Genomic DNA, 17,597 nt, shown 5'->3' with positions numbered 1-17,597 from the left:
CCATTGCCCAGTTTTAAAAAAAACTCTGTGCATTTATGTTTCTTTTATATATATATATATTTTAATTTTAACACATAAATTATAAAATGTACCACAAAACTTATCACTTATACAATCTTTTTGGACTTCCATCAGGGTGCGAAAGAAGGGCTTTGCAGCTTTATGCAATATGCATGTGTGCTTGGGCCCATGGTTTTTTGCCTCACCATCCCCATTAGTGACTCCCTATTTCTACTCAGCTACAAAAAAAAAAAAAAGTGTCCCCGGATTCATTGAAAAAAATATGGTAACCTTACTCTAATTTCCATCAACCCCAGGCAGCACAGTCAGGGGTCAGTGATAAGAGGCACTATAGTCCAAAAACACTGGGCTTCCCTAACTTAGAGGCCTCCATCTCAGAAGCCCCAGTGCAACTGCAGCCCCCCTTTTGTTCTGACGCCTGGAGATGGTTGTGCCACTTAAGTGAAGAGGCACCTCTCAATGAAGGCAGAGTGAGCTACAGAGACACAGCTGCAGTGCCTACGAAAGGCTCTGTTTGAGAGTAACTGCTGCTGAAGCAACATCTGAGCTCTGCTCTCATGCAGTATTTGGCCTGAGCTCTGCATGGAGCTGTCCAAGTTACACTTGTGTTGTCTTGGGTGAACTCAGTGCTTGCACTAATAATAATAATAATAATAATAATAATAATAATAATAATAATAATTTTATTTATACCCTGCCCTCCCCAGCCAAGGCCGGGCTCAGGGCAGCTAACAAGCAATAATAAAAACAAATTGAATGAATGCAACTTAAAAACAAGATTAAAATACATTCAAACATTCAAACATTAAAATATTAAAATGCAGCCTCATCACAGGAGGAGAAAGGAAAGAGAGAGGGGGGGAGGGAATCAAATTGGCCTAAGGCCAGGCGGAACAACTCTGTCTTACAGGCCCTGCGGAAAGAAATCAGATCCTTCAGGGCCCTGGTCTCATGAGACAAGAGTGTTCCACCAGGCCGGAGCCAGTGTTGAAAAGGCCCTGGCTCTGGTTGAAGCTAATCTAACTTCCTTAGGGCCCGGGACCACTAGGGTGTTGCTATTTATGGACCTTGAGGCTCTCCGTGGGGCATATCGGGAGAGGCGGTCCCGTAGGTACAAGGGTCCTAGGCTTTAAAGGTCAAAACCAGCACCTTAAATCTGACCCTGTACTCCACCGGGAGCCAGCGCAGCTGGAAAAGCACTGGGTGAATATGCTCCCATGGCAGCGACCCCGTGAGGAGCCTCGCTGCAGCATTCTGCACCCGCTGGAGTTTCTGGGACAGCTTCAAGGGCAGCCCCGCATAGAGCGAATTACAGTAGTCAAGCCTGGAGGTGACTGTCACATGGATCACTGTGGCCAGGTCAGGGCAGGAAAGGTAAGGGGCAATGCCAAGTTGGGCAACGCTGCACTAGATAAGGGGAAATATACAAAATTCACAGCAGCCCCCATGAAGCATAGTGGGGTTTAATTTAGGTCCTGGCTCAAGCCTGGCTTGCAAACCAGGAGCAAAGACTATCAGTTACCAGACACAAGGGAAGGAGAGAGTGCAGGAACCCAAGTCTAGTGCTTGTTCTTCTTCATAATGCCAAGCTATGATTTGGCACCGTGTCTGAATGGTGCCTCATGATATTACATCTCTTCAAATGAATAATTAGAAACCCAGATAGTGCTTGGACTAGTCAGAATGTTAAATTGTATAATTAGGAAAGATACAGTGAGTCAATGTAAGATTTTGGAGACTAAGTAGTGAATCGATTCCTGATGAATAGTTCTTGTACTAATCACTTCCCAGCCTTTTGGAGTTAGAAGAATTCTGTTCTGTCAAACCAAACATCATACTTGACATACATAACTAATAGGACATAATTCATAGAGCTGAGCTGAAGCTAACTACTTTGTTTCATTATTTTTCTGTGTATCTGAAACTGCTTCCTCCTGTTTATTTGGTGATCTTCAGCAATTGTTGCAGACACATCTGCATTATTTCTATGCAGGGCTTGGCAGCGTCTTCTTCACTCTCTCTATCCCTGATCTCAGATGTCCCCACTTTTGGTTATAGCACCCATGTGCTTTTATATGCAAGAATCAGCCACAATATCATCACAGGTGGCCCCAAGCAAAGTCATGTGGTCGCCAGAGCCCAATGGATTGATGATAGCAATGGAAAAGAGGAAGGAAAAGCAACAAGAAAAGCTGAAAAACAACATGAGGAGACAAGTGAAGAGGAGGCCACGGAAAAGGCGTGCAAAATGCAGGTGTGTAAAAAATTCTGCTTTCAAGGTAGCTATCAAAATTGTTATTAATACATAAGTCTCTGCCCAAAGGCATCCAAATTTGGTTTTGTGATTTCAGACCCTCACCTCCAACGTTTTAGGTTACTCTCTCTTTTCTTTATGTAATTAATACAAAGTTCAGGAGAGGATTTTTAGGAGTGTTCACAACTGAATACCCTTAGGGGGGAAAAACCCCACCTCTCTACAATCATGAACTCTGATGAGTCAGGGTTTCCACTTTAGGGAGGTTTCTAAGTGTTTTAAGTTGAATGCCTATGCATCCAGAGAGAAAAATTAAAGAGGGGGTTGTTGTTGTTTTTTGCAAAGTAGTTTGAATAAATAATCAGAATCATTATAGGTTTAATTACTCTTGGCAAATCTGTGTTAATATTACAGGGGAAAAACAGGGGTTATGATAGATGAGATGAAACATAGGCAAAGTTATTTTTAAAGTCTGATTGATTAAAGAGAAAAGAGCACCTGTGTATTTCTTGTTAGAGTTTTTTTGTGGTGGTTGAGTGGAAGCAACGTCTGCTCCTATAGTGTCTTTATTTCCATTTTTGCAGAGTTCGTTAGAGTCATGGTGTTGGTCTAGCACCATGGGCTTATCGAGATGAACTTAATGGTGCCCTAATTCCTCCAAATGCAACGAAGAACTTGCTTTGGTTATTAGTTTTATAGTGATATCAGCATCCATGGATCTTTGCTACGTGGCTTAAAGACAAGATTTTGTCCCAAGAAGCTTGCAAAGTAAATTTAAGCAGAGGAAGGTACATGAAAACCAAGGGTGATCAAAGATTATTAGATTTTTGCTTTAAACCTTGCAGGGTTAGTGAGATTCCAGGATCCATTTAGTAACTCTCATCCACAGTGGAGGATGAGAAGAAGAGAGTGCCCAAGCTCAAAGGCCACTCTTGATCTCATTCTGGATACAATCTCAGGGATGGATTACCATCTAAGTCAGCTGAGAATGATATTTTTTACCTCTGAACCTTTCCTGCTCCCCGCCTCCCCCACTTTTCCAGGAAAGGAATTGGTTTGGAGTGGAGTCAGCTTAATATCTCTTGAGTGTTATGTTTAATAGGCGAATTATATTTTTAAAAGCAAGCCCAAAGTGGTTGGTACAAAACAGGAATATCAAATGAAACCAAAACATACTAGTATAAAAAGCCTTATAAAAGAGGCACACGCTTTGGGTTCCTGGGGCAGGAAACGAAGTACAAAGAGTTCCCATAATTCGCCTTCCCGAAATCTTTTTATTTTGCAAGTTTGAATTTGAATTTGTTTTTACAAGTCTGGAGAAAATAAGCCACTTGGGTACTGGCCGGAAGTCTCAAAACAGGCTAATGCGCGAAGCTTACTCTACATTACTCATTGACAAAATACATTTTTTACACCAGCCGGAGAGACCAGACTCTGGTCGTTTCTTACAGTAAACCAACCCCAGCCAACTAAATTGGACGAAAACGCCACACATTCTTTTGACACAGTGAGTGGTCCTTGCTATAATACTTTTAACATAGAGTTTATAATCACTTGGTATGAATTATCTACGAAAATTTAATCAACCAAATAGTAAAGTCATTTTTCATTGCCGGATCGCCACAAGAAAACCCCCCAAAAGCCTAATATGGTCTTGAATTGCTTAAGCAGAAGCCAAGGCTCTCAAAGCAGCTCAGGAACAGCTTAATGCAATAATACCAGCAACAGTGCCAAAAAAACAAATACCAATAAAATAAAGCAATGAAGCAGTCTCGACTATAAAATCTCAAGCAACACACTACACAGCAAAATTGGGCCTAGCTCTGAGCTGTGCTTTGTTAGGGAAGGTAATTCTGTTTCAGTTGTAAGGAGGCCATGAAGGATAAGACAATTCTAACTGTGATGAACCAAAGATCTGACACAGAATCAAGTTGGCGTCCTACATTTCTATCTAGAAGATGGGAAGCCAAGCTGGCTGAAAGTCTACGGCACTGTTTCCCAAACTTGGATCTCCAGCTGCTTTTGGACTACAATTCCCATCATCCCTGACCACTGGTCTTGCTAGCTAGGGATGATGGGAGTTGTAGTCCAAAAACAGATGGCGTTTGGGAAACACTGGCCTCTGGAACTAGGCTTAACATCCCTCTGGAATATGGCACAGCTTCACAACCAGAACTTCATGCATGTTATCAGAGCACATGAGCTTTGGATTGGAGCTAAATCACTGTGGCCACAGCACATCTATGTATACCCCTATAAGCAAGAAGAGCTTGCATGGCGTAGGATAATGGTGAAGACTAGGGGGCAAGAACGCACCAGTTTGGCATTCCTGCCAGTAAGTCAATTCTGCCCAACATCAATGCCTCTTGGCCCCACATAACTGACTACATACCGTATTTTTCGCTCTAAAAGACACACCAAACCATAAGACGCACCTAATTTTTGGAGGAGGAAAACAAGAAAAAAAATATTCTGAATTCCAGAAGCCAGGACAGCAAGAGGGATCACAGCTCACAGATCACAGCGGCTCTTTAAAGGGAGCGCTGAGCAGAGCCTCCCGCCTGCATTCGCTCCATAAGACACACACACATTTCCCCTTACTTTTTAGGAGGGGAAAAGTGTGTCTTATAGAGCGAAAAATACGTTAATTGCATGAGCACTGTTCCAGAGTATTATTCATTATATCTATTCGAAAAAAGATTGGTGTTGAACTAATTGGCTGATGAAGAATTCAACGAAACAGTAGTTGTTATCCGGAAACACTATTCAGCAGAGTTCAGAGTTGGACATCAGAATTGGACATTTGCTGATTATACAAAGCTTCACAACTTGCTCTCTGCCGGGTAAAGTCTGGCACCGTGATTCATTTAAGGATTTTCAGAGACTTTCAGAGACTTCAGTTTGTTAGTTTTGATGTTTTGAATTATTCCATAAAGTTTTTCACATTGTTACTGTTTCTGGCCATCGTGTTGCTTTTGATATTGCTCATATTGCAACACAGGGGTTTGTTTGTTTACTTACTGCTCCTGTAAAAAGCATCGTCATAAAGTGGTTATATTTCCAATTGTGCTTGAAGATAGATATCGACCTTTACATCTACCACACGTTTTCACCAAAACATCCACATTCTGAAAAGGACACATTTCCTCCTAACTCCAGGTGAGTTTCATCAAACTTTCAAACCACCACTGAACCAGAAGCCTCATTTTATGTACTTTATCGCTTGCTTGGCACAGACTTCTATGCACCAGGAAAACACAACATTCAAGTGTAGCAGATCAACTCCCAGAGTAATTCCATTACCACCTTTGAAAATAAAAGTCCAACCCTCATTGTATTAAATGGAAGACCCAGCAAGGACAATGAACTATGCCAGTGGTGGCAACCTTCTAGAGACCGAGTGCCCAAACTGCAACCCAAAACCCACTTATTTATCGCAAAGTGCTAACATGGCAATTTCACCCAAATATCTCATTTTTTCCTGTGTCTTTCACGTTTCTTCTTTATGACTGCTGTTGTAATAAATAATCCCTCATGAAAGTTATTGCATTACTGTGGCGATCACACAGGGCCCCCGGACGTTTAACGGTCTATTGACCCTGTGCCACCACTGTGATTGCTTTCTTCGCTGCCACCACCCCGCTGCTCACGGGGGGACACGGAGTCCAGACAGTTGTTAATATTAACAAATAATCAAGTTAATTTTAAATGCAGGAACAAGCGTATGGTTTCAGTTTATTTTTCTCTTGTCAGTTTCTTAATCTTAGTTCCTAACAACTCCAAACTGATTATCCCCAACTATCTATCTGACTCCACCTAACAATTCCTCTCACTCTCTCACAATACAACTCTACCAACCCACACCTAATCCTCCCTCTTCTTTCTTCACCTCCCAAACCTCAACTCCCAACTCCCAAACCTCAACTGACTTCCAAAACCCCCCACTCTATCTTTTACTCCCCCCTTGCATTCTCACTGGCCAATCACATCACACCCATTTTAACCCTTTCCTTTTGACCCATCCTAGGAGGCAAACGCCACATTTACATTCTTCATTAAATGATCTTTCCGTTGATATATAATTTTATGGGATAACTCAGTGCTTTTTCTCTCCATTCAGTTCCTTTCTCTCTTAAGCCCCTTCTATTTCTTTATTCATTTATTGAATTTGCACACCACCCTTCATGTCCAGGTCTCAGGGCAGTTCACAGCATAAAAATACAAGATGAAAACCACAAAATACAGAATGAAAGCAAGAACAAACCAATAACCCTCCTCCCTTCCGATACTTATTCCGCATGTAAACATCTACATTCACAAGATAAAGGGTAAACACAAACCACATGACCCGAAAAGGGTCAGCCTTCCACCTGCCAGCAATTAAGCACCTGTTTCTTGCAAAATGCAACCTGCACAAGCTTGTTTACATGCACCCCTATCAGTCCCAAAGGAAGTCGGCTGGCGGAAGTCCTGTTGAGCCACCCCTCAAATCCTCTTTATAATGGGAAACAACCCTCCAGCGAGGACGCCCATCCCTCACGCCCCAGTGTCACCCACCATGTCGCTCTTAATTCCCTCGCCTACACCTCGCCCCCTTTGAGTCCTCAGCCGGTTTCCCTCCTCCTTACTCTGCACACCCTTACTCGGGAGTAAATCCCACCGACCTCGGAGACGCTTCCTTCCCGAGAAAGTGTGGGCGGTTTCAAAGGCCCCCACGTGCAAATTCCCACACGAGATCACCTCCATCTTGGATTTTTATTTTATTTTTGCACTCAAGTCTCCTCCCTTTGTGGAAGGTGGCTTTGGTCTCCCAAATCTGGAACTATATCACCAGGCCTACCTGCTGAGTAAGACTAACGATTGGAGAGCTAGCAGGAATCCCAACTGGGCTACTCTCGAATATAGTTTCTTTGAACCTCTTGTAGGGTGGACTAAACTGGGTTCCCATTTTATGCAATATCATATTATTCTGGAGACTGCGCAACAATCCCTCTTGCTGTTCTGGCTTCAGAGATAGCAGCGCAGCCAGCATTCGCTCCATAAGACGCACACACATTTCCCCTTACTTTTTAGAAGGGAAAAGGTACGTCTTATAGAGCACCTTTTGCAATGTCTCTTAAAGATATGGGTTCCCCCCCAACTGTCACGAGCCCCCACACATTAAGAGACAAAATGTGGAAGAAAAGATTGGCTTGAAGATTAATGCTGCTTTACAGTTGTTTGTTGGTTTTTGATCTTTGGTTTTTAGCTGAAGATCAAAAGGGGGGAATATACCCCCCTCCCAAAAAAACTTGGACAGTAAGACAGAGACAAGGAATACCATTGGCATACCTTCACTGGTGGCGGCATTCTTTTGAGTTTTGGTTGGAGTATGATCTGTACTTGAACTCACGTCGGATGAGAGGCTTGAGCTGCCTTTACCTACAAAGGAAAATCAGGAGCGTTAGAAAACAGTTGTTGTTTTTTCCAAGCAACACCTTATGTATGTGGTTATAGTTTTCAGCCCAGGTTGGGGTTCCTAAATAAAATGGTTGGGTGAATTCTGGAAATGTACAAAAGCAGACAATCCTCCCAGTGGCCTTGACCCAAGCGTTCAAACACACCTCGTCCCATGTGTCCCAAAGTGCTTTGAATAGCATGTCAGGCCACTTTAAAGTAGAATTCAGAAGTATTTTGTGATACACGATAGAGTCAAGTCAGTCAATGTTTATTACTGCAAATAGCCAGCATAAGGATAGAGATCAACACTTCAAAGAATGTAATACAGTGGTACCTCGGATCACATACGCTTCAGGTTACAGACTCCGCTAACCCAGAAATAGTGCTTCAGGTTAAGAACTTTGCTTCAGGATAAGAACAGAAATCGTGCTCCGGCAGCACGGCGGCAGCAGGAGGCCCCATTAGCTAAAGTGGTGCTTCAGGTTAAGAACAGTTTCAGGTTAAGAACAGACCTCTGGAATGAATTAAGTACTTAACCCAAGCTACCACTATAATCATCATCATCATCATCATCATCCCATTGGAATTGGCTATTCTAAATAAGTATTCTAAAACCAATACTAAAACCCATTAAGAGAACAAAAATGAGACAAGCAGCAAGAAAAGCTGTTAGATGAAATCCACTAGCGTCCCTTGTCGTCTCCAGATATCCTGTGAAATTAAAAAAAAGAGAGCTAAGAACGTAAGAAGAGGCTGCTGGGTCAAGCCAAAGGCCCATCTGAGATAGCTCAGTTGGTAGACCATGACTTTTAATCAAGCCCTATGTTGGCCAAATGATTCCTGCATTGCAGAGGGTTGGACTCGATGATCCTTGTGGTCTCTTCCAAATCTACCGTTTCTATGATGATGATGAAAACACACAACATGCATTTAGATAGAAATGAAAACAAGTATAGGGCCAAGGTAGTTTCTGGGCTTTTCTATCAAGCCTCAGACATGGTTGAGCTGGTGAACTCTCATCAAGTTGATCCATTACTGTACTAGTTATTACATCAAACAGAGCAATCTTGCTGCACATAAAGTGTGCCTATATCATCAGAGAGAAAGCAGGGAAGGGGAGCTGAATTCTCACAAAGATTTTATTAGCCCTTTTACGTTCTCAAACGCAGAATTTGGCCATGACAGGGTAGAGAGTCAGAATAAAAGAAGACAACTTGTGGAGCCGGACAATCTCACAGTCAAGTTGCAAATAGCCGTTTACCCGGGACAGTTGGAACAAGTGAGAAGTAACCCCAGGTGGCTAGATAGACTTTGTCACTTGAAAGAGACTGCTATTTTCTCCTTTTCCAACCGTCAATATACCACAAACAACTATGTATGGGCAGGCAGTTTAGGAAAACATTTTGGGAACAAGTAACTTGTGAAAATGCATTTGCAACACTGCTGTTAATAACATATTCTGATACAGTGGTACCTCAGGTTACATACGCTTCAGGTTACATACACTTCAGGTTACAGACTCCGCTAACCCAGAAATAGTACCTCGGGTTAAGAACTTTGCTTCAGGATGAGAACAGAAATTGTGCAGCAGTGTCACAGCGGCAGCAGGAGGCCCCATTCACTAAAGTGGTCTTCAGGTTAAGAACAGTTTCAGGTTAAGAACAGACACGCAGAACGAATTAAGTTCTTAACCTGAGGTACCACTGTATTAGACACCACAAGATAAATTTAGCAAAACAAGCCCCAGAGTGACACAATAAGGAGTTTTGGAACAGTCCTTTAAAAGCTACATCCTAGGTTTAAAACAGTTCTTAAAACAACGCAAAAGGAGTGATGCTGTCCACATATCAAATCAGAAAGAAGGATTCCTCCATACAGAGACAATCTATGAGATCATCTCTCAGGCATAAATATTTAACTGGTTTCTGCATATGTGCATGTGCATGTTGGATTCCATGTTTACACAAAGAGCAATTGTGAGAGATACTGACTTGCCTTTGTGGCAGAAGGAAAGAGACCACACAAGGAGTCCCTTCCCACTAGAAAAACAGCGCAAGGACAGGATAGTTAAAACCCTTGTTTAGACTCTCAAATGGGCTTCTTTTGAACCGGTGGAGGAGCACATTAAACGGCTGAGGTCAAGATCAAATGCGGCATACACAAAAAGTAAGTGTAACACAATAGAAGGGATGTTTCTAGGACCAAGGTAAAACTATGAAGCTCCCTGGTTATATTTGCTCTTGGATGCTGTTAATGTAAGCTTGTTACCTTTATAGTACTGAAACAGGGGTAGGCAACCTAAGGCCCGTGGGCCAGATGCGGCCCAATCGCCTTCTCAATCAGGCCTGTGGACGGCCCAGGAATCAGCATGTTTTTACATGAGTAGAATGTGTGCTTTTATTTAAAATGCATCTCTGGGTTATCTGTGGGGCCTGCCTGGTTTTTTTTTACATGAGTAGAATGTGTGCTTTTGTTTAATTTTTAAAAAATAATATTTATTAATATTAACAACAAAATATAACAATACGCCAAAACAAGAAAGAAACAATTCCAAATCTTACAGATTAAAACACGAAACTAAGAATGAAAGAAAAGAAAAGAAAAGATAAAAAAACAAAGAAAAATGCATCTCTGGGTTATTTGTGGGGCATAGGAATTCGTACCTCCCCCTCCCCAAAAAAAATATAGTCCGACCCACCACATGGTCTGAGGGAAGGTGGACCGGCCTATGGCTGAAAATGTGGCTTTTTGCATGCTATTATATCTGATATTGTTTTGCTCTGTTATTATGAAATTGTTTTTGTGGTGTTTGTTTGAAATGCCTTCCTGTCTTCTTTGTTGTAGGCTGCTTGGAGCATGATTTTTGTGTTTGTGTGTGGAAAAGTGGCATAAAGATAAAATGAATGCCTGAAATGTCAACATGCACCAAAACTCTAAGGGTAACGTTAGAACCATGTTGAGGTGTCTGAATACTTATCAGTTTGAAGCTAAATTGTGTGCCCAAGCGACCTGACCTGCTGCCCTCTTATCTCAAGTGACAGGTAAATAAGGACTCTGGCAAGAATCCTGGCTTCAAATTAGGCCACAACTTCATTGCTTACAGCTATAAAAAGTAAAAGGTATAGCACCCCTGGATGGTTAAGTCCAGTCAAAGGAGATGAATTTATTTGACCCTAACTATCTACATCGGGGACGCGGGTGGCGCTGTGGGTAAAACCTCAGCGCCTAGGACTTGCCGATCGCATGGTCGGCGGTTTGAATCCCCGCGGCGGGGTGCGCTTCCGTCGTTCGGTCCCAGCGCTTGCCAACCTAGCAGTTCGAAAGCACCCCCCCCGGGTGCAAGTAGATAAATAGGGACCGCTTACCAGCGGAAAGGTAAACGGCGTTCCGTGTGCTGCGCTGGCTCGCCAGATGCAGCTTGTCACGCTGGCCATGTGACCCGGAAGTGTCTGCAGACAGCGCTGGCTCCCGGCCTATAGAGTGAGATGAGCGCACAACCCTAGAGTCTGGCAAGACTGGCCCGTACGGGCAGGGGTACCTTTACCTTACCTAACTATCTACATCAGGCTATGCTCTATCTTTGTCACCAAACTCCAAGTATAAACTGCACACTGTATTAATCGACATTGTTTTTTTGATATATTAGTGGCCATGCGATGATTTTAGCTTATGAATTTTATTGTTTAATGTCTTGATTTGTATATTGGGATACTTTTATAGCTCTGTTTAGAGTACGTAATGTTTTGATAGTATAAATGTTTTAAGTCTTTTGTATCAATCCAGTATATTTTCTGTGTACATTGTGGCAGCCTTTGGCTATGTGCAATAAAACTGACTGACTGACTGACTGACTGTCAAAGGCGACTATGGGGTTGTGACACTCATCTCACTTTCAGGCCAAGGGAGCCGGCGTTTGTCCACAGACAGCTTTCCAGGTCATGTGGCCAGCATGACTAAACTGCTTCTGCTGCAATGGGACACCATGCCAGAAGCCAGAGCACACGGAAATACTTTTTACCTTCCTGCCTATTTATCTACGTGCCCTGGCATGCTTTCAAACTGCTAGGTTGGCAGGAGCTGGGATAGAGCAACGGGAGCTCACCCCATTGCAGGGATTCGAACCGCCGACTTTCTGATCGACAAGCCCAAGAGGCTCAGTGGTTTAGACCACAGCACCACACACACTAGGTATAAGTGTGTTTGGCATGGCATTGTCCAGCCTGCTTGCTGTACAAATCTGAGGGGGGTGGGGGTGGGATAAAGCATGATCCATGACATACAGCAAATATGTACTATCCAACAGGTTGACCGTGCTACACATAGGAAAAGGTAAAGGGACGCCTGACCATTAGGTTCAGTTGTGACCGACTCTGGGGTTGCGGCGCTCATTTCGCTTTTTTGGCCGAGGGAGCCGCCGTTTGTCTGCAGACAGCTTCCGGGTCATGTGGCCAGCATGACTAAGCTGCTTCTGGTGAACCAGAGCAGCGCACGGAAATGCCGTTTACCTTCCCGCCAGAGCGGTACCTATTTATCTACTTGCACTTTGACGTGCTTTCAAACTGCTAGGTTGGCAGAAGCAGGGACCGAGCAACGGGAGCTCACCCCGTCACAGGGATTCGAACCGCCAACCTTCTGATCGGCAAGTCCTAGGCTCTGTGGTTTAACCCACAGCGCCACCCATGTCCCAATGTGCTACACATGAATAGTCCAATTAAACAGCTAAGCTGATCTGCTGTTTTTGGCATGAAGGGGCACAAGGTAGAGAATGGACTGATCTACATCTCCTTCCACCCCAAGCAGCTGCTTCTCTCAGCCTGTTGATCTGTACTATCACAATTTTTCTAGATGGATCGAGAACACAGCAGCAGTCTTTTGGCCCACTGGCTGAATGAGTTAAGGAAAGCTAGGTAAATTACCAACAGAGGGGCAATCTGGCTCTAAGTGTTTTTCATTCCTGATCTTCTCATCAAATGCCCAATAAGCATCTGAGGTATCTGAGGATTCCCTGGAACATTGCCTGACCACCCCTATCTTATATGAAAACCACAACAGTAAAATACCTTGGCCGACAGAGAACACTCTGCTTTTTTCATTACTGAAATAAACAAGCAGCAAAGGAAATCTATAGGTGGTACATGACCCCAGTCAAACTTGCAAAAATTTATCATTTGCCCAGTAATAAATGTTGGAAATGCAATGAGACTGAAGGTACCTTCTATCACCTTTGGTGGACCTGCCCGAGGGTAAAGGCCTATTGGGAAATGATCTATAATGAAATTAAAAAAGTCCTTAAATGGACATTTTTGAAAAAACCAGAGGCCTTTCTCCTGGGCATGGTGGGCCAATTGGTGTCAAGGAAGGACAAAACATTTTTTATGTATGCTACCACAGCGGCAAGAATTCTTCTGGCAAAGTATTGGAAGACGCAGCAGCTACCCACTCTGGAAGAATGGCAAGCGAAGGTGATTGAGTACATGGGAATGGCAGAGATGACCGGCAGAATCCATGACCAGGGGAGAGAGACGGTGGAAGAAGACTGGAAGAAATTTAAAAAATATCTTAAAGACTGTTGTAAGATTCACGATGGCTGAGATGTTATGGTCATAAGAAATAGAGAATTGCAGCTGTAAATCATAACTTTAAAGAATGTAAAATGAAAATGAGCGAATCAATTGAACGAAGGGTTGCTGAGAAAGGGTTAACATAAGGATGCAGGAAAAGGGAGGTATGGGGAAGTCCGGGAAATAAGGTGTATGAAAAGAGGTCTAAGAAATTATACATGTTTATTTGTTTGTATGTTTTGTATTGTTTTGTATTATTATTTGTTTTATTATATGTTTGGAAAATTAATAAAAATTATTTTAAAAAAAAAAGGAATTCGGCAGGGTTTTTTAAAAATACCACACTAGCCATGATTTAATAGACAGAAAAGTCTCGGCTTGGGACACCCATGCTCAAATCCTGCCAATGTTTGAAAATCAGGGACATTTTTGTTCTGGGAGCAGGGCTTACTTTAGTTTGCTCCAACAGTGCGATTCAATCATGCCATTTTTCAGATGGCTACTCTCGCACCTCGCCACACGACCGTTTCTAAGCTCAGTTAGTAGCCATACCATATTGCATGAACATTATTCCAGGAGTCTCAAAGCACTGGGAACCAGTAGCAACCATGAATGTGCAATATGAAACAGTGGGAATCCGTGAGCTACTGACAGGAATATGGAAGGGAAGTAGGGCAGAAATCCCTTCTGCGTTGCCTTGCCTTCCTGCTCTCCCTCACCTCATGAGTTCTCATCTATTAGATAAAGTCTGGGGTCCTGAGGAGAGCATTGCCACTTCCTGAGAGCTCTTGGGACACAACACCAAGCCTTCTCAGAGTTGCCACAAGGCCATATGATGGGGGAAAATAAACTATCATTCTCCTTTAGCTCCCAAACCATGATGGAGTCTTTTCTTGGACTCAGGAGATATTCCAAGGTGTTCTAGATGCTGCAATGGTTTCAAGGAAACCTTCACTCAGCCCTGAAGTCATTACAAGGGAGTTTTATGGACTGAAGGGAATAAAACTGCTTGTTTCTCTACGATTGCTCAAGCTTCCAGCACTGACCAGCCAAGAGCTAACTAGGCCTGTGTGCTGCTCTCTGCTGCCAGTTTGGGGCAGGGAGGGGGGATGCAATTATCAGTCAACGAAGCTGCCTCTTCCATTAGCGCCCCCACCCCACCCTGAGCGGAAAATATTGTCGAATATGCAATATAACTTTCTCCCAATGCCATATGCATAAAAGACTACTGTCAGGCAGCCTTTCAACTCTATAAAAGCCTTGGAAAAACAAGGGCCTTTCTCCAAGTCAGCCTTCCAGTCCCTGAGGTGATGGTCGCCATGTATGCAGCCAAAAGCAACTGGAGTGAACTCTTAAGAGCCTGGCTGATAATGCAAGAGATTTCCTTTCCAAGGTCACGAGGGGTTGGATAAACTGCTTTCTTCGATCCGGATCCAACAAGACATGGAAAGAAATGGCTTGCTGCTGCTGCTGTCTTGGTAGATTTCTCTACAGCTTTCCGAGCACGCCCAGGATTAGCAGACTTCAATTTCTCCAGTTCTGGATTTGTGGAGCTCTTATTATCTGAGAAATCACTAACCGCACTCAAGCCTCTATGTATTTGGCAACTCCTCACAATCACAGAAAGCCACAGATTTCAAAATGGTGATATATTTGAACGGCATTTTTTTTAAAAAAAGAGGTTTCCTCATCTTATAGCTGTGGGAATAGGCTCTAATGGGTGTAGGCAAATTACATTTAAGATCTCAGAAGCCAGTGTGTGCCTCAAGCAGAAACATCCAATGATCAGGGTTGTGGTTTCGGTTTAATGGAACCCTCCCCACAACTAACAGAAGCAGAAAAAAAGCAAAGGAAATATATGCGGATTTGCTGAATTTAAATTTGGCATTGAGCAAAGCACAGAATTTTTACTTCTTAAGATATGGTTTATACATTTCACTATAAAAGTACCGGGACCGACTTTGGTAATATGGCGTCCTGTGGGTGAGGATAAAAATTGCCCCCCCCCCAAGAGATGTTATTTTCACAATACAGTCGTACCTTGGATCCCAAATGCCCTGGAACTCAGACGTTTTGACTCCCGAACACCGCAAACCCGGAAGTGATTGTTCCGTTTGTGAACGTTCTTTTGGAACCTGAACGTCTGACGGTGCTTCCGCGGCTTCTGCAGCCAATCAGAAGCCGTGATTAGGTTTTCGAACATTTTAAGTTGAATGGATTCCGTCCAGCTTCCAAGGTATGACTGTAATTCTTTTTGGTATAGCTGCTTTTTATGGATCTTCTCAGTAGGTACTTGTATAAATTTCATACCCTCCAACATTTCTCCGATGACAATAAGGACAGCCTATTCCATAATAATAATAGCAATTTTATCATTTTATGCCCCATCAATCTGAGTGGGCTGCCCCAGCCACTCTGGGCAGCTTCCAACATATATATATAAAATCATAAAGCATTAAACATTTCTAAAATACTTCCCTATACAGGGCAGCCTTCAGACGTCTTCTAAGAGTTGTATAGTTACTTGTCTCTTTAACTTGGGGGGTGGGGGAGGTGTTGCATAACTCCATGCCCTTCAATATTTCTCCAATGAAAATAGGGACAACCTGAAAAGCAGAGGGACGCGGGTGGCGCTGTGGTCTAAACCACTCAGCTTAGGGCTTGCCAATCAGAAGGTCAGCAGTTTGAATCCCCGCGATGGGGTAGGCTCCCGTTGCTCTGTCCCAGCTCCTGCCAACCTAGCAGTTTGAAAGCATGTCAAAGTGCAAGTAGATAAATAGGTACCGCTCCGGCAGGAAGGTAAACGGCATTTCCATGCGCTGCTCTGGTTCAACAGAAGTGGCTTAGTCATGCTGGCCACATGACCCAGAAGCTCCCTCGGCCAATAAAGCGAGATGAGCGCCGAAACCCCAGAGTCGGCCACGACTGGACCTAATGGTCAGGGGTCCCTTTGCCTTTAAGGAAAAGCAGGACATTCCACAATCAAATCAGAAACCGAGACGGCTTCTGTAAATCTGGGACTGTCTGTAGAAAATAGAGACACTTGGAGGGTCTGCAATACAGGTGGTGATTATTATTATTATTATTATTATTATTATTATTATTATTATTATTATTATATGCACCCTCTCAACCCGGTACCCTGTGTGTGGGAACCACCTGCACTGCCCAAAATAGGGTGCTGTAAGTGTTTCTGGATATGAATCGCTTCCATGTGAGCAGCCCATCACCATGTATTGGGCCCATCAGGAGAAATTCTTCATCCTCCTCTCCTGCTCACTGTTTTCTCCACAAAGCTCAACACCAAGAGAGGGATGAAATCGCCCCTCCTGAGAAGGAACCAGGAGAGAGCAATTTTCTTCCCCACTGCAGCACTGGGCGAAGGAGAAGAGCAAAGGGAGGAACAGTAGTCTCCCAAGGATTTCCAATCTTGCCGAGTTACACCAGAATAGACTGGAAGTAGGAAGTTCATCCACCTGCGACCCTGGTTCCTGCTGCTAACAGATGGAGTCAGGGGACTATTTTGTGACTAGGTCCCCATATTACTCTGCGCTGCTTTACTTTGCATTGGTGGTTCTGCCATTGATGCCACCATTGTTGGATATATATATATATATATATATATATATATATATATATATATATGCAGGTTTTGGTGTCTTCGGGTGTCTTCCCGTGTAAGAGTTGGGGTGTCTAGGCAACGTTTCGACGAGGTCTCACTCGTCATCTTCAGGCTGGTGCTTTCGGCGGCTTGTTACTGGAACAGAGCAGGATCTCAGTGTTTGAGTTCCTATAAATACTGTTGAGGGGGTGTGGTGTATAGCCTCCAACGTTCTGGGCAGAGAGGAAGTTCCCAGGTTAGTGTGCCTTTTCTTCTTTTGTTCCTTAATTACTTGAGGGATATCTTGAGTGATTTCTTGAGTGATATTCTGAGTACCACTTAGGTGGGTCATTAAGTGTGGATTAGTTGCTAAAGCTTTCGTGTCTTGACCTCTTGAGCTTGTGAAGAGTTTTTCTGAGAAGATGGCTGTACTGCACTTAGTTGTGCTCTGGCTTGGCTTCGTGTATAGGGGCGAGCTGTGGTTTTGTGCCCTGTGCCAGCCAGATCTGTGTAGGGATTGCAGGGGGGTGCAGCATCCGGAGGTGCCACTATGGTTTGGCTACTGGATGGTGTCTGTAATTTATCTGTGGAGAGGGTCTGGGTTTGGGTCTGGTGTGGTTGATTGGTGATGGCGTTCTGTGTGCCTCTGGTTCTGGTGTCGGTTTTTGTGGGGAGGGCTAATTTCCAGATGTCTGGCAGGCGGGACGTGTCGTCACGCTTG

At 43.5% G+C, this 17,597-nt stretch overlaps 1 protein-coding gene across 3 annotated transcripts in view; it reads right to left on the bottom strand.

Annotated features, from left to right (window-relative positions):
* Positions 1-17,597, bottom strand: part of FBXL7 (F-box and leucine rich repeat protein 7) — a 221,464-nt gene that overhangs the window by 122,348 nt on the left and 81,519 nt on the right. For all 3 annotated transcript variants that reach the window (XR_014529611.1, XM_083519455.1, XM_083519454.1), the window contains one exon: positions 7,607-7,696. Coding sequence is in view for 1 of the 3 variants with exons in the window: in XM_083519454.1 (XP_083375580.1) it covers positions 7,607-7,696 (90 nt within the window). In the remaining 2 variants the exon portion in view is untranslated. The remainder of the gene's footprint in view (positions 1-7,606; positions 7,697-17,597) is intronic.

This window comes from Podarcis liolepis (genome assembly GCF_965112155.1).
Source record: "Podarcis liolepis genome assembly, chromosome: 8".
NCBI classification, from domain to species: Eukaryota; Metazoa; Chordata; class Lepidosauria; order Squamata; family Lacertidae; genus Podarcis; species Podarcis liolepis.
The sequence above is the reverse complement of the archived record's forward strand: the minus strand, read 5'-3'. Positions and strand labels throughout refer to the sequence as shown.